At 35.0% G+C, this 18,842-nt stretch overlaps 1 protein-coding gene across 1 annotated transcript in view; it reads right to left on the bottom strand.

Moving 5' to 3' along the window:
* Window positions 1-18,249, bottom strand: part of IMMP2L (inner mitochondrial membrane peptidase subunit 2) — a gene marked incomplete at its 3' end in the record, with an annotated part of 446,458 nt that extends 428,209 nt beyond the window's left edge. Inside the window, exons 1-2 of the mRNA XM_080345547.1 lie at window positions 17,499-18,249; window positions 10,717-10,820 (exon numbers count right to left, since the gene is read on the bottom strand). Coding sequence (XP_080201673.1) covers window positions 10,717-10,820; window positions 17,499-17,633 — 239 coding nt within the window. The 5' untranslated portion in view covers window positions 17,634-18,249. The remainder of the gene's footprint in view (window positions 1-10,716; window positions 10,821-17,498) is intronic.
* Window positions 18,250-18,842: the final 593 nt, after the last annotated feature.

The raw sequence follows: 18,842 nt of genomic DNA, 5'->3' as shown, positions 1-18,842 counted from the left end.
TTTGCTTGCTGACAATATACTTCCCTTTATGTGGCAAGACCACACTTTCATTACAGTTGCCCTAGTTCTTGAAACATCAAAGTTATTGTTCTGAGAATGCTACTCATTTGTCCCTTAAAGCAAACATATAAACGAACACATAACACAAGAAATATGCTCACTGGGTATCTCTTTTTTGCCTTAAGATATACACTATTATTTACAGAAAACCTAAATGGCATTATGCTATGGATCTTGGTTTTAAGTGAGCTATAATTTTATTTTTTTTACTTCTACTTTTTTCCATAGGCCAAATTTCTGGTTATATACTACTTTTTTTTTTTTTTTTTACATTTCACAAAGGTAGCCATGAAAGAAGACACCTACCCTACCAGGGAAAATCTGAGCTGAGTGACTAGAGTAGCACGCTAGATCACTGGCAGAGAAGACAGGTGAAGTTCAAATTAACTTAAGTTCTATTTATGAAAAACATAAAAGATTATTGTGGATTCTTCCTACATCAAGTCACTAAATTGTAGCCATGACACTAAAATTTGTTGATAACCCCTCTCCTTGCTTTCAGTTTTCTATCACATTATTTTTTTTGCCTTAATTTTGGGTGTCTTTTATACTTCATTCCTCACACATTTATCTCCAATTTACAGTCCAAATGTTGGCTCTGTCCCTTATGAATGAATCTGGTGAGACTTAATTGAAAATGTAACAAGTGAGCAAACAATTACTTGTGTACTTTTCCAGGCTTCTCTTCTCACTTGGGAATTGCTCTCCACATACATTTGCAAAGCAGTTCCGTTTACTATGGTATGTTAAACATCACCCAACGTTCAGCCATCTCTGTGTATTAATATACTGCCCTCATCCCACTGACAGGTTCACCATATGCATGTCCCTGAACCTGCTCATTGTTTTTCCTTTAGAGAATATACAATGCCGTTATAAAGCCCAAATGGAATCTTACCATTCTCTGTACATTCTGATATTAACACAACAGGGTTCCAATACACAACTGGGTCTGTTAGAAGCCACAAGACAAATATCACAACCACATCTACAGAATAAAGAGGATTTTAGAAACTCCACTTCTGTGCTATAAAACAAATCAAAACCACAATAATGCATATTGTAAATGCTAACTGGTAATGCCGACTTCTAACTTCAGAGGGGTACAGCAATTATGTCTCATATCTTAAACGTTCCATTGCTGAAATTCCATTTGATGTAGACAAACAGAATAATTCAGGTTGGAATTGACCTCTGGGAGTCACCTTCTTCAACTACTGGACAAAACAGACGCATCTTCAAAGGTAGATCAAGATGCGCAGGCTTTTGTTAGACAAGTTTTGAATAACTCCAAGGAAGACGGTTTCATAGTCTCTGTGGCTGATGACTTACCCATTCTAATTGTGCATCTTTTGTTTCCTTATATCTGGTCAGAATGCCCTTTGCTGCAATTGTGACTATTGTGTCTCATTCCTTTGCCGCACACCTCTGAGAAGACTGACTCCATTTCTCTGTAGCTAATCAACGGACAGTTGACAACAACAGTAAGGTCCCCTCTCAGCTGAACAAATATATGTGCATGTATTTAAAGCTAAGTTTTCTTCAATTATACTTTCCAGAAGCAGTTGATTGCACATAAAAAAACTAATGTTACATTTATGCATACAGCCTAATATAATTTCCCTAGAAAATACAGTGATGATAAGGTTAATTATCATTTTAAACCTGATAATTTGCCATTCCCTTGTTTTTGCCTTTGCTAACAGGCTGAAAAAAACAGAAAACAAGGCCAAGACTCTGCTTATTACATGCAAAAATATTCATGTCCACAATATACTCAGCACAGGTCAAGACCTGTGGTTTTTCTTCCAACTTCACCAATTAGATTGGAAATAAATATTTTTGATGTGTAAGCAGAATTCACTTTGTCAGCATATGTATAGTTCATTGAAAGATTCCTAGAAGTAACATTCTGCAGTTAATATTTATGATTGCTCATAATACAACTGACTAAACTGGCTTAGGAGAAGTTATTACTAAAAGATATGAAGTCAGCTGTGGCAGTATTTAAACTATAATTTGTCCAAGAACACACTGTACGAAAAATCCCATATAATAAAATATCACCTCAGTATTTCCTGGATAGTACACAAAATAAAAGCAGCCTAACTGCACAAAAGGGTAAAATGTATTTAGATATGTTTTTGCATACTTAAAAACTACAGAACCAATTTAATTTTAGTAGCTTATGTTTAAGACTTTAAAAATAATAGCTTAAGAAAAATTACTGCATTCTAGGTTTCAAGAATTACTGAATCATATTACAAAATCTTACGTACATTTCTCTGTTAAAGCTTTCATACTATTGCAGGTAACAGAACATAGCATGGGAATATACAAGCCCTGATGTTAAGGAACTGGCTATCTTTGAAAGAGCATGTTTCATATGGAAAAAAAAAAAAAGGGCAAGCTGGTCTCTATCCTTCTCTTTGTAAGTACAAAACAACTTCCTCATAATAGAAGTTGATGCAGCATCTTTAAAGCCAAAATGTGTATTACTCTCGAGTCATTCACAATTCAAGTAAAGCAATAGGAAAGGGAAGGGAAGATCTTAATCAAGTAAAAAGTTTATCTACAACTGAATCTAGGACTTCATCAGTTCAACACTCTGAATTTTGTCAGTTCAGTAGAACCTAAGTTTAAGTACTTTGATACGTATCTTCTTTAGGAATCACAGCTGGTACACTGTCCTCCTCACAAGTCCTTTACCTTCAAGGAAAGGAAATTACTTTACCTTCAAACAACTATCAGTTTACTTTCAGTTTAACAGTCCTCTAAAGCTTCAAGACATCTGTTGAGCAGATTGAATACACATTCAAAAATTATGGTCCATCTATACTTATAATAATCAAAAATACACTTGATATTTTTGTGCAAGGATAACTATATGAATATCCATTATTTTTTATCTTACAATATCACAGATGTTCAGTCTGAAATTACTTAGGAAGGAAGTTTCTAATTTGAATACCCTATGGAGAATGAGCATTAGAATTACCTGTTAGTCACTGAAACAATGGTATTTCCTGCCTCTTCCACCAATGAGATTGTGTATACAGTTTCACTGACTTGTAAAATCCCGTCTAACTCTATGTAGTTACAGGCAATGCCAGTCATAAATAACCATTAATTACTTCTCAGCAGCCTGAAGTGCATTGAGAAAAAATATATCAAATACTTCCCTATGACAGTTGTTAAATTTTCTTAAGGTTAAAGAAAAAAAGTTTAAGAAAAACATGCTGTTATCTTTCGGTATATACATCGTAGTAGGCATTCATATCATCAGGTTCTGCTGAAAGCAAAGTAAGTTCCTAGCATCTATATTACCAATATTTCAAAAGGTAAAAGTGACGTTTTTCTAAACCAAGGCAAGTTCCAAGCTCCTTTTGCTCAGCCTGACCTTCGCAGGGCAGTCAGTTATCGCACTGCACGGCAGAGAGTTGCAGGAGCCCAGGCACCTTTCCAGCCAGTCAAACCACGGCTGTAATTTCTGCAGCTGTTCACTGAGACCCAGAATCTTCAACACACTGAGACTGCCCCTCATCAAGAACAGTCAAAAACCCTACTCTGTGCTGTTTCCTTTTCTGTTGAATAGAGGCAAGTAAATGTTAATTGTCTCATCTTCATATGCCTGATCACTAAAAAGTGAAATAAATTAATCAAATGAATAAATTAATTTTGTTTTTCAGATGGAAAATTGCTGTTAACAGGCCTCCTTCAGCAGAGGATAGGTCCTCATTATGTATTAATTAGCTGCTAACACCTTATCGTCTTACAATTTAGAGATCACAACCAAACCAATTTTTCTCTCATCTTTCTTGCTTTCCAAAGAATCCAAATATATATATTTGGATTAAACTTCAAATGTGACCTGTTTTTTTATTCACATGCTAATTTGAATCACAACATAACCATAACTTGCATTTGTTCCAGTGTAAATACAGATCGACCAAGAAGAAAAATACTTAAAGCAAGGAGTACTGATCAGTAGATGATCCTGTATAAAACAGTTTTAATCTTTATGCTATTGAATTGGTGCTGAGGTTGGTAAGATCGCAATTTCCCTCACCTTTCACTATAATATGTCGTAGTGAAATTTTATGCTACTTATCTCAGCAGGACATTCAACCAGACTGTACATCTGATTTGTAATGATTTTAATTGTTTAGTTATTTTAATTATTTTTGGCAAGTCCCTCAATGTGGCATTTTGGATGAAAAGCAAAGGCTGTATGCAGGGAGGGAAAAAAGAAAACACAAAGAGCAAAAGACGGGGTAATAACAATTTATAGTTTTTCAAAGTTGTACACTTCAGCCACTATAAGAACAATACATCAGATAAGAACTGATGGAATTATGAGTAATCATTAAGATTAAGCTACATTCTGACTAATAGAAATTCACATTTTAAACACAATTTCTGACAACCCCACTGATGTCCATACAATTATTCAAGGGATGCTAAACTAGAATTAAAAAACCCACTGATTCAGGTGAGGGTGTCAGCATTTGCTTTCAGAGTCAAAATTACTGATCTTACAGCAAGGTTCCAGATCCACTGATATCCTATCAAGTACCTGATGTAGATTTAATAATTTTATCTGACACGTTGCTGTGATAGCATTACAATTTTTTATTTTTTTTTAATTACCAATTGGCCGCATTCTGGTTTATATTAGCTTAATGTATGTAAGCTTAACATTTGCTTTTGTCTGATCAGCTTAACTCAGTAATCAATGAGGTGTTTTTAGTAAACTTGCAATATAGTATTCTAACTGATACCTTGATACATATTCAACAAGCAACGATTTGTTCCTGAATTCAATGGCAAGGTATTTAATAGCAAGGCAAATAAAATCAAAATCAACCAGAATATGAAGTTCTCACTGGCACCACTGATAAAAACACAGTTCTCTTCCCAGTCAACTAACACCACTTTCACAAATGGCCTGGGCCATCTAACTGATTTCCACATCATGAACTTTTTAGAAAAGGAAACATTTTTACTTTAAATTTTCCAAATTGCAATTTGACCACTGAAGAATCTGTAAGGCCTAATATTCATATATGTTACTTTTTGGCCTAAAGATTCTAGCCAGACTCTCTCCCGTACTGATTCTTGCAATCACGTCTTGTAAACTTCCTCCTTTTATCCATGGACTTTAAATTAAATAACCATAACTTTAACTACAACATAAATACAAATACATAACCATAGCTTTAACTATAACATCACTTTAACTACAACTTCCTTCCTCCACAACTGCTCAGTTTCTACAGTGTTACAATAACTGCGTACTTAAACCCACCCTGAGCACTTAATCATAAAACCACGGATCATTTACAGTATCTGAAAACTTTCTTCAGAAAACTGATTTTACTTACTTTATAAATACAAGATGCAAGTCTTTCTTTCATCAACAGTATTAACACACTGATATATATTATGATATCTACTCTAAGAATAGCTTGTAACATAGATAATAAAAGTAGAACTACATATGTGATTTTTATCAGGAAAAGACATGAGGGGTTTTTTTCCCAGCTAAAGGAACAGAATAGGAAAAGATTTTCCGAGGTCACTGAGGCACAGAAAGTAAAGTGATTATTTAGCTTCTATGTCAGCACAACCTCCTTTGCAGTGTCCTACCTGCCAGAAGACAGATGACTTGGTACAGAGACCTAAGCACAAACAAAAATAGAATAGAAATTGGAAGTCTTAAGAAGGTCAAGCAGAGGTATTCGTAAAATGTTGCACAGCACTTCAGTCAGAAACAAGCTTTCTCAAAAATAATGCAAGAACCATTAAATATCTATTCATGTTACATCTATCAGAATTTAGTAGAAAGTCATTTCATAATTACAACTACTGATTCAAATTCAGGGCAGTTCCTTCAATAAGTACCTTCTTATTTTTATTTTACTAGGCTAGCCATATTAATGAAATTCCAATTAGTGTTGGTTTATGAATAGTACACATTCTCTTTGTACCATGTGAGAACTCCTTTGCTTCCCTCAGCTGAATAGGAATGCATTTCTTAAAAATTTGGATGATTCAGATTTGTGTGACTAGGTTAAAACTTGTTGAACGATCACATAAAATCATCATGGCAACTGTTTTTTCCAGTTCTCATTTCTGAACAGATGTCAGTGGGGGATACAGCAGCAGAGACAACCTCACATACAGTACTTTCGAATCTTCCTGCAAAGGGTTGATTTGCACTGGATTTTTCAGAACTCAAGCACATATAACCTTACACAAAAATACTTATCAGTCACCAAAAGTAAGGGAGTTTGCTGCAAGGTCTGAACATAATCTTAGAGGAAGTAGCAACAGAAGCTACTTAATATTCTTCATCAGGATAGGAGATAGAAATAAGCGGGGTTTTTTTATGTCATTGAATTTCCTATGTAAAACATTGGTTTTATACTTAAAGCAATTATGCTTTAGATAAGAATTCACAAGAAGCTGATAAAAAAGACAACATGAATTTCCTCATTATTATAGCTGACCTTTAAAAACATGTTTTTAAATATAGTGCCCATTTTCATTTAGCTATTATAGTTCAAAACTTTAGAAGCATGTTACCACTCAGCATGTACAGAACAAAGGGCATTGGTTCTCAATTTTTTTTCCAGATTATATTAGCAGAGCTATTTTTATTTAACGCATAAGCGCACATTCTAAATTAGAAATGGAAGGACACCTGGCAGCCTACCCAGTAAGCAGGTTCCCGCTCTCAGTCCCACCTTGGAGAAGGTGTTCTCTCTGTTACAGAAGGTAACTTAACCTCCAAAGGCTAAAATTAGTATCTGTGAATATCTACAGCCTTGAAATTTCATCATTCAAAAATCTAGCAACACTATTCATGCTGCAGTCATTGTTAACTGCTTTATTAAAAACCTATTAACCAAGTAAAGAACAGAGTCCAAACATGTTTTTCTAAAAAAAATTATAAATGTCTGAATTAATACTGTTGTAACTACATTTTGAAAAGCTTGCTTAAATTTTGTCCTATAGATAAAACACACTCTACGTATTCACATGCTGATTTTGCAATCTTCTGTATGTTGCAACAACTTTTTTCTACATTAAGACAGGAATTTTGGAATGAAAAGAGGGCAAGATTTTACATTCAGTACATCCAGTTTTCAGTAGAGAGAAGGAAAATGAACTCTAGAGCTATAAATCACTCTTTGGCAGCGTCTTTTTACAACAACACCTGCATTTGTACACAGTAGAAACCAAATTACATATAGGTAAGCTGGCAAAAATGTCCATTAATAAGCAATAGAAGAGCACTGTGTCCATTAGTACCAGGCAACACAGTTGCAGAATGCAGAACATATTCCCAAGGACCTGCGTGAGCTGCACAGCCCACGCTGTGATGTGCGCTGCTACAGCTACAGTGCTGCTGGCATTCCAGCTCCACAGAATGAAACCAGCTGGGAGAAGCCTACTCATCCTATAACTCATTCTGCAGTATCTGATAAAGTTCCACACAACTGTTGGGATCTACCTCAGCAGGGCTCTTACAAAACAAAGTGTGTGCTTCACCACTAAAGTTATTGAAAGATCACAGTCTGTTTGGCAAAAATATGCATCCATTTATCTTCTAAAGATGACCTCATGTGCCACATGACTACATTCTGTCTTTGAAAATAAATAAATTCATTTCCAAAACAAATAAAATAACACACTTTTTTTTTTTTTTTTGTCTGTTTAAGAGATACAAAAGTAGTATTCAGGAACATGAAATAATGGAAATTATTCAATTCACTGAAATTTTACAGGTGTTTTGGTTTTTTTAAATTTATTAAGCCCTAGTAATATAAGAGTATCCAAATTAAGCACTCCACCAAGTGATGAAATTAAGGATGATCCTAATTTCCCTTATTTCTGAACCAACTTAAAACTGTGAGTTCAAAACTTATAACATGCTACATTGAGCTCTCTTAATTCTCACATCAATAAGGCTGACTTCAAGCTAACAGGAAAGACGTTAACTTAAAACATCTTCTAAAAAGCTGAGGTAAGATTTAACTATTTGTAAGACACTAAACTTCAAATAAACAAATCATGTTTTGCTACCAACTAATTCTCTCCATCAGTTTTATCTGACTCTAATTTTATACTTTCAAGACTAATGCCATTCTAAATATTATGTCTAAAACCAGCTCTATGCACATGTGTGCTCACAGTGGCTAATTTCACAGCTGTGGGTGTGATGCACAGTTACATGTTCATCAGATGCAAAGGCAGGAATGACAGAAAGACATGACATGTTTCCATAAACATGCATTCTTCATTTAGTACCTTTAGCAGGCCTGAACTCCTCCAAGGGCTTGGAGACAGGGTGCTCATTTGTAATCAAAGTCACCAAATAACCAAAACCTATATTTCAAGGTTTGGTTCTTGGCCACGTACTCACACTGGACATTGCCAGTTGGGATCCCAATGATCCTTTTAAAGATCTGTGATAAAAACAGCACCCAGCCAGAATGACAGCATTTCTGATTGTATGAAGAAAGCAAAGAGCTTGGATGGCCCTTGTCAAACTGTCATGAAGAAATATTTGATCTTAGCTCTCGTTCTGCAAAACCACCCTCCCACAACCTCATAGCTATTTTCTACTATGACTTGGCAAAGAGGAGACAGTGGATACATGTTAGGCAGCCAAGTAGAATATGAAAGAAGGTTTACATATCCATCTGCCTATCTCAGTCACACCAGCACTTTCTCATCTGAATTTCTCACAAGAACATAAAAAGCAGCAGCTGATGGGAAACTGGTCTTCCCTGTTCACACCTTCCCTAAATCAGCCAAATCCTCTGAGGACCACCAAGTAAAATTCATGCATAGGGTATCTATTCACTAGTGAGTTATGGAAACGAGGTAAACAATCAAAATGAACAAGATAAAAATATTAACCTGTTTACACAATATAAGCCTCATGTACCAAAGGTTAAGTCTCAAACAACTCACATGAGTACAAAACCACATCCAGATACTATATCCTGCAAGTCTTTACAACACAATTAAAATCCTTACATTACAATAAGCCAGTAAGCCAAAGCTGCTTCTAACAGACCCCTATCATGAAGTACTTAACAACTTTAAAGTTGTTACCAATATATAAAATATCCTTCAATATTTTAATATCAAAACTGTTTAATAGATTATTTTTACATTAACTTCCTTTGTATTGTTCTTAGAGTGCTTTTTTAATTCTTCAGTCTGATTATTCAGTGTACTTCCCTAAAGATTAAGAAAAACCTCAGTACGATTCATAAACACAATGTGACCTCTTCTATGTGAATTTCCTAAGCAATTTTTTCAACACATACAGAAAAGCCGCAGTATCTAAAATATTAGTTATCATGCCCAAACATAGCAACCATACAACACACAAAGCAATCAACGCAGATGGTTCAGATAGTACCACAAACCCTCAAGAAGTATAAGAACAAAACTATTAATTCTGTTTTCTGATCAGACAAGGTACTCATCTTCTGTTCAGCCTATTAATTACTACCCACTTACATTCACTGTTCTAAACAATCACTGGAGCACGACTTGGGCAGAGGGATGTAAACACCGGCAGAATCAAATTTTTACAAGCAGTCATTAAGCAAACTGAAATTGGAGTCCTTTTGCAACATTTGGTGTTGCAAACACGAATAAACTCATATTTGTAGCCAGACCATTTACAGAAAATCTTACATGCCAGACAATAAGACAGACCATAAAATAAATTTGAAATTTCTAACATAAGAAGACTACATGAGAGAGTTTGCCTTAAGAGCCAGTAGTGAAAATTTTCATACAAATTACCACTATAGTGAAGACGTAGGCAAAAAAGGGACAATTAGAAGAAATACATGACAAAAAGGAAGCCAGATAATATAGCTTCCAAAGAAGCTATAACAAAGATGTTATAATCTACATATTGTGCATTTCACTTACAAAACTAAAACCTTAAGCTTAAACTATCCAAGCATGTAGTATAAGTATGTATTACATCATTGTGTCAGTTATGCACACTTCAACATCCCATTTCTATATTACATTAAGGTTGAAATAGAGTTTCTGTCCTGTTAGTCTTGAGTATTTTCAACAGCGAAACACTGCCACCTCTTGGCTTGACACATAGACCTCCCCATATAAATGTAAAACTTTTTTTTTTTTTGGCTACATTTGTCCTTTATAGAGGTGGTTGGTTGAAATCTTGTGATCTTATTTAAAATTTAATTCAGTATCGAGATTTCTCCAAGAAAAAAATAGGTTGCATTAATCGGTAAAGAAACACTATTTTTCTCACAAATACGAGTGAATAGCCAAACAATTTTAAAAGTATATTCCATTAACTCACATAATGTTTTCTCTATTTTCTCTCTTTATGTCACAGTTCTTTTTTTCTTGGCAGCTTCTGTACACATATATACTGTATCACATAACATCTTACATGACATTCCTTCGAAGTAAAATCCTAGTAATGTATTCAATAAATATCTGAGCTTTGAAAACTTAATACATTATTTTAAAAATTATATTCCTTGTTCATATATATGTTTACAGTATTGTGAATTATATATTAAATAGTGATGGTTCAACATGTATATAAGCACGTATTGAAACATATGCAAAATCACTTACACCAATGACACAATGTCCCCACGTTGTACATCATAATTTCGAATGCTCCAGTGGTTTAAGAGCACTACATCAGATGCTTGTCTTCCCCCAGGATTCAAAGAAGGCTGAGAGGAGGAAAAAAAACAGCTTTAGATCTACATTTCCTCTATCATCTTCCACCTGACTCTCATTCCATCAACAGGTGAAATTCATTAAAACCAGCAGAACTGTACCCACTCACTATTACAAGACCAAGAATCTGTTGTATTCTGTGAAATATATTTCTTTATTAAATTCCATGTTAAATGTCACTCATTTATGACAAACTGTAGTTCACATCTTTCAATGCACTACTACATGCAAATTAAATTACACAGGATACATACTCATGACAAGCCTGATGAAAAGAAGTGATTGCCTTTGCTGCCTATCACTTAATATTAAAAACAAAGGAGAACCAAGAACACTAATTCCCAGGAAAAGCAAACTCTCTGCAGGCATCTTACTGCTTATACAAGAATAATTTACTAAAAATTAAATATGTGCTTGTAACAGTCCTACTCTCAGCACTCTTTGCAAAGGGCAAAAACAAACTCTACAGCACTGTCAGTAAATGTGGCACTTCTGTAACAGGAGACAATGAAGTATGAACTCTCACAGAATCATATAGCGAATGAGACTGTTCACTAATTCCAGTATTTAAAAAAAAAAAAAAACAAAAAAAAAACAACAAAAAAACTCCACATTACTTAGTACAGAGTATTAGGAGATCGAAGAACCGTACACAATTATTTTGTGTGACATGATACAAAACTAGGGGACCTGGTAACCTGGTTAATGCTAGCTCTGAGTTAACCCATTCAGAAATGGGAGAGGAAGGAAGCAGCCCATCATCACAGCAGGGTCTTCATTGTTTTTTGCTGGGGTTATTTCAGTACAAATACTCCTCATACTAGACAGGAAGTATTTAAGAGTATTCCAAAATAAAGTCTTTTGATAGCTTATTTCTCAATAACCTTTTTCAGACTCTTCAAATACAATCACGGTATCTTCAAGCTGGCCAGCAGATGACCTCTAATTTAGACTCTGTAGTTAGGTGACATATCTAATGAAGCAGAGTATTGAGACTAGGCAGCCCCTCATTCATCTGTATGATAGCTACAATATTTGCTAAAATTTGTTTTTCTGTAGAAGAGGCTTTCAGTGTTTATCTCACAGTATAACTTGGCCTTACACTTATAAGAGCAGACATTGGCTTCTGAGATTCCCCTCCCCAGGCTATTCGTACCTTTGATGAGCAAACCAATCCAGTTATAGGACTGAAATCAAGTGTTCTCAATACAAGTAATTACAATTCATCGTATTTTTCTTCAGTAAAAATATGCTCCCAAACCAGGATGGATACTTAGTATTTATTTTTAACTTTAAAAGCTATTTAGAAGTGCTGATTTCTCTTTACTACAGTCTCCTCAATCATTTCTTCTTTGCTAGCCGAATCAGTTGATAAAGACCTTATTTCAAATGGGACTTGTGAAAAACTAGTTTTTTAATGAGCAACAAAAAGTAATGTGCTGAGGTCCTGAGTAGGTGTAATTCACATTAACAGTATGGAATATGATAGTTCAAAAGAATAAATTGGGGTGAGGGAAAGGAAATGACACAATATGTTTAGGTAAACCGCAAAACCAGTCTAGTTACATCTTGAGCTGTGGACTATAGGGCAAATTTCTAGTCAAGCAAGTCTGCAGATCAAAGCAGATCACATTAACATCCACAGAAATATGGTCCAAATCTAAGCCATAAGTAAATTAACACTCATCTTTTTTTCTACTAAAGCCTATGCATTGCAAGAGCCAGATATATGAAAGTTAGAAGCTAATGAGCAGATATTTTATTATTATTTCTTTAATCAGGATTTTCCAGAATGATTTTCCACCTTCATAGCATCTTCCACCAAAGGATGGTATCTTTATGCACAAATTCTTTACATACAAGTCCACAAATAATTCACAATCGCACTCATTTTTACCAAATGCAGGCACATATGGGTCAGAAGCTAAGTAAGGTATTTTAGTCAACAGGCAAAGAAGCAGATCATACAAAGCAGGAATCATACATATGGTACATTCACACAAAGTGAACTGCTTGGTCCTCCTAAGTATCTACCTTAATGGGCCAAAAGAGGTCATCAAAACAAATGGAAATTTTAAACCCACTGCTCCAAGAGATCATGTATTTCACAGCTGATACTTGGAAAAGATTTACATGAGCATTCACAAACTTTTCCTCACATTTATATCAACTTCATTTTACAGAGAAATACTATTTGCATTATCCCAGTTGACTCCTATTGTTTTCTGTATTAAAACGAAGGGCATGCTTTAGAGTTTAAATACCTTTAAATACTGCATAATCTTTTATACTTAAATAACTCTAGATGTTATACCATGTTGCTTGCTATTTTTAACAATACATGTGGTTTTCACATATAGAGTGGATATCCAACTCATCACACATTAGCATTATGTTTGAGAGAACAGGACAATGTAAAATCTTTTTTTCTTTGCCACAAAACAACCTGACATATTCAAAATGCACAGACAAAAATACTGTTTTGGTAGAAGAAATGAAAGGACAACTAGAAGGAGATAACTTTCATTTTACATCACAATTACAGTTTTCCATTAAAAAATAATCTAAATCCTTCAGCAAGTCTTTCTCTAATGTAAGTAACATAAATTGTGATTCCACAACAAAAAGTATAGAAATAATTCAATGCAGTTTGTTCAGAGACAACTTATTTCCCGTGACATTCCCTAGCAGTAAGGTCTCAGGTCTAGCAAAACAAAAATACAGCTTCTGAAAAAGCAGCCAACAAATGGGCTCACAAGGGTTCTTTATTTTATAAGAAACAAAATAATACAGGGGTTTCTTGTTTGCCCAAATTCTCGGCATAATAGTCTGCTACAAATGAGACACACAGGTCTTAATTTAGAACTGTGATGCAGAAGTCACAAAGCACTCACTCTTTCCAGTTACTAACTAATCTAATGCTAAAAGCATGCAAATTGAGAACCCCAGCCATATGATGAAGCCTCACAGGATATGAGGTTCCATAAGTAGGAGGATAAAAGCATGCCCTTTTACTATAAATAATGATTAACTTGATAGTTGTTATGCTGCTAGTGAATACCAGAAGGTCACAACTTATTTGCTTATAGCTTGGGGAACAGAAAGAATATTCACACAAGCTGACCGGCTTAGGTACAGTAATCCTAATAATAAAGCTAGGAGAAATGGCCACAGAATAATTACAACTGCTATTACGCATAATGGAATAGAACATTCAATAATGTTTGCTGCTAAAACAAGTGTGCTTCATCAGAGATCGCTGGTCAGACTACTTGCTACAATCCTTGGTATTGACTGTTAGCTACAGAATTTGCATATGAAGTTGCACATACGCTGTCATCTTCCATCTCACTTGAAAACAGTCCCTTTGCTTTAATGAATTTACAAATTTATGTGTCCATGGGGGGTTCCTTTTTCCACATCATTATGTATGAAGAGTTTGTAATAGAAGCAATGAAACTCAACAGGAGAAAAAAAAAAGATATCAAGATGTCCATATGATAACATTTTAAAGTATACAACCAGCATTACAAGGAGTCACAAAAAATCCACAACAGCCAATTAAGAAATCATATTACCAGTTATTTGTGTCACATTGAATGTTGTAAATAGATTACAACTCACTTGAAACCCGCTATTAACAAAATGCTAGATGAGTACATCAACCTGTAAGATCCTAAGCAAACAAAAACACCTCATGAGAGGATTAAAAAAAAAATATGTAATTTTCGAAAGAAAAAAGAAGGTAATGAAACAATTTAAAATGTTAAAATTATAAATTGCAATAGTTCACAGTTTAGAGTTAATATTCATTTACACTGAAATCAGCACAGTGAAAGAATTATGAGAGGTGCCTGAAAGCACCGTAGAAACACACAATCAGCATGAAACAATGAAATGCATTGTCTGTCTTAATTGATGGGGAATAAAGCAGAAATTTGTATTTGCATTAGAACCTTTATTCAGCATGCTTGCCAGGGTGACAAGAAGTATTACCATTGTCAGTAACTATGGAGCAACAGCAAGGCTGGTACAAAACATAAACAGAAACTGAGGAGAGACCAAGAGAGCAGAGTAGGAGAGTGAGCGTGACATAGAGAGATTTATTTCTTGCTTCTTGTCAGAACTTTTAATTTCAGGCTCAGCAGGAGCCACAATGATGAGAACACAAAGCCAGCTAGATGTTTTAGAGGTCTATTACAAACAAATTCTTGGGAATCATACCATGGTATCTTCAATTTGAGACAATACCATTGAAAGCACACAATTGATGGATATATGACTACATGCTGACTGAACTTCACTCTCCCTCATGCCCATAGCTTTCAGCTGCATTCAACATAGATCAGTCTTCAGAGAACACAATAAATAGCTGGAATTACAAAGCGATGACCAATACTCCTTCAAGCTACTCTGCAAGAGAGGGAGATATTCCTTATAATTATGTCCCTGTCAGACGTAGTTAGGTGTCTAATAAATCTTGGCAAGGAAATTAGTATCTTATTAAAAGCACTAGGAAGTGAGGGTTTGTTTGTACTCTGAAAAGCATCCATAGGCATAGAAGTTTAAGACAAACTCGTATTTCAGTGCCACAGTCCAGACTAAAACCAGAGAGACAATTTTACAGACACTGAGATGTCAGTAAAATTAGAAATGTCAGCTTTCAAGCTACCCATACTTCAATCAACAGAGGGAATGTCTAGTCAACAGAAACATCAAGGGAAGAGCTCAGGTTTTAATCACCCACAGAATGTATATTGCTTTCTATGGCCACTATGAAGAGTGTGTATCCTTCTCTGTCAGGTTGAATAAATCTTAACAAATAACTAGTGTTTTTCAAAGGTTATTCCAAAGATAAACCACAGTTAACTATATGCCCTTCAAGTGAGTGGAGAAGCAACACCCCAGGACAATGCCAGAGCACTCCCTAACACTTAGACATCAAAGGAAACATAAAACTGAACTCTTGACAAAAGGGGCTCAACAGACTTGTGGAGCACAGAAACCTAGAAAATTTCTTTCCAGCTACTGAGGGAAAACTAACTCAAAGAGAATGGATGTTAAGCAGAATATTATGTCAGACACAGAAAGACTAAATAATGACAGGCAATGTGGCATGCTGAAAAACCAACCCCTCAGAAATTAAATGCTCAGGTCATGCTCATTAGTAGAAAGAAGGGGAAAGAAAAAAAAAAGAACAACAAAAAAAGGAACAACATAAAATTCAAGATGCATCTGCATTTTGAATGCTGCATGTGGCTCTAGATCCCATAGAGGCAAAAGATGAGAAGATGGAAAATGGGAGAGTCGTATTAATCTGGCTGCTTTTGTACTCATCTACATGCTATGTATTATCTTCGAATTTCTCCTGTCTGAAGACAGCAAAAACCGTTTTTCCCAGTTTCCCGCTCCTCCTTTCTAGAGCAAATTTCTGGCTCTGCAACTGTAAGCTCTCTTGAGATTCTCCTACCTTTGACTGAGCATCAGTGAGATTCAGAATAAAACACATGAAAACTGATGTTACACCTAACTTCTGGTCTTGGCGTGTAGAATACAATGATTTTACTTTGGTCCCCACTCTTGAGATGAGAGTTACCTTCTAGACCAGGTGAGGTTTCTTGACAGAAGTTAAACACCGGATTAGAGGCTGCCACAGGAGGCACAATGCCACCTTGCCATTCCCTCCTCCCCACCCTATGCCTTTCTATGGCATTAAACAAAATCAGCCAAGCCCAGGTTCTAGCCCAAGTTTTGTCTGTGTGAATGCCGCATAATCAAAATGCCAGCAGCTGGTCTTGACTCCTGTGAAACTTCTCTTCAAGGTTCTGAACGTATTCAGATAATCAAATAATAAGGCCTGGCTCCTTAGAATCAAATCTTTAGTCTCTGCCAATTGGAATATTGCAACATTACAAAAAATACAGTTATCATCAGTGGTGATGCACAACAATATGCAGTGTATATGATTTAAAATGCAAAGTAACAGTACAAAAATTGGATAACTACATTACAACATATATTTTTCAGTTCCCAGTAACAATGGAAACAAAGTAGCCATTCACTGTCATGAGTATTTATTTATCTTCTAAATGTTACACAGCATATTTTTATTTATTTGCTTGCACTGTATAAACATTCTGTACAACCAAAGTAAAAACAGTGAATCAATACTTAAATCCTGATAAGCACAGGTACTAATACTAGGTTCATGCCATTTTCAGTATTCTTCACTAAAATGGTGCATATTTGTTCATTAGTAAGAGCAAGGATAGCAAGAACAGGCTTTATCATACAATTACTATAACACAACTACTAAAAATTAATAATGCCTCTTTGTGAGTCATCAATTCAATTCCAAGAGACAAAAGGTAGTGTTCAAAAAAGAAATCTTTATTTCTAATGAATAGGAAGAAATTTTAAAAATGTATCTTTGCCACTACTTATCTACATATTTACTTTTTACTGAGACAGAATTTTGGCAAATTTTGTTCTCAAAAGCTTTTCTTTTTACATCATAAAGGTATTTGTTTAACAAAGTCAAAATTAAACTCTTCCATACTAAGATGTGATCATTTAATACCAATTGAGAAAACAAGTTTTTCCACCTTGCTATTGCCAGTGGACAGTCGCTGTTTAATTTCCTGACAGACAAAAGATATTTCCAACAATACCTGCATTGATGCTCCTTCCACCCTCGCCACACAGGCAACTCTATCCAGGAAAGTGACTGTTACTGGAACAGCAACAAAAAAACCTTTAAAAAAGGCTTTAAGGTATTTCTTCCCCAAACCGTGAGCTTGTGCCATAATCTGAAAAATAGGAAACAAATGGGAAAAAAAAAAGTTATAAAACAAATTTTAAGCAACAGCAACACTGTAGCAATCCAACAAGGTGCAGTTAAGAATAAATCACATCATCTGTTAGGGTCTCAAAATATGCACAGTACAAAAAAAAAAAAAAAAAGTGCATCAGAATGAAAAAGAACAGAAATCTCTAATGGAATTTAAAAGTCTGTTCTGCAGAAGAGAGTTTGATACCTGACATCTACCCTTTAGCTAATTTGACCATTTATTGTGATCCTGTACTAGTGTGAGTAATTCATAAAAATGATTCAGTGGTAACAGTTCAGCTAAGCAAGAAGCACACTGATATAACCAGACAAAATCTAATTACGTATTTATGAAAAGGCAGAAAAAAAAAAAACAACTAACTAGACTGAAATAACCAATTATAGAGCATTCAGTTACAGTTTACAACCAAAATTGTGTAAATATTTTTTTTTTTTATCCATACACTGGTAATTATTAATTTGTGACCCCCAAAGACAGATTGTATTCTGTAAGGAAAACCTGTTTATTTGCAACACATTGCCATTTTACCATTTCTTTCTTGACTATTTTCACACTTTGCATCTTTTCACCACTTTTGGTAACTGCAGACATGTAAAATCAGTTCAAGTTGTCACATATATCGTAGGGCCACACAGTAACACAATGGCTCTTTGTTCGCTACTACATCAGAAAGTTAAAAGCATATTGCCAGACTGAGCCGCTGCATAACGACACACGGGACTGTGCCACACCAGCTCACTATTTATTATGCTGCCTCCCATTTATTTATTTAGCCCTGAAGCAGTGAACATTCTTGAAAAATACCTACAAAGTACACAAAATACAAGTTGTTTCATTGTATTAGTTAAACCTCAGAAAAGCAAGCTGAAAATCCAGGTACTGCTGCAAAGGTACAAGACTATTTATGTAACTGCATTTTCATTATACAAAATGCTGCCCTTCACCTATTGGCAAATCCAATTTAAACAGTTGTTTCCACCTAATGAATCCCTGGTAAGCCCCATACAAGAGAAGTCTGTGGAGTCCCTGCTCCCTCTATCACATCCTAACTCCTACAGACAGTAATAGAAAGATAAAACAGACTGTGACCTGAACTTTTGAGTCTTTTGGTGTGTTTATATTCAAGAACACAGAATTATTTTTCAACCAAAATAATGCAAAACA

Source organism: Nesoenas mayeri (assembly GCF_963082525.1).
Source record: "Nesoenas mayeri genome assembly, chromosome: 1".
Taxonomy (NCBI): domain Eukaryota; kingdom Metazoa; phylum Chordata; class Aves; order Columbiformes; family Columbidae; genus Nesoenas; species Nesoenas mayeri.
This window is presented reverse-complemented; position numbering and strand designations above follow the sequence as displayed.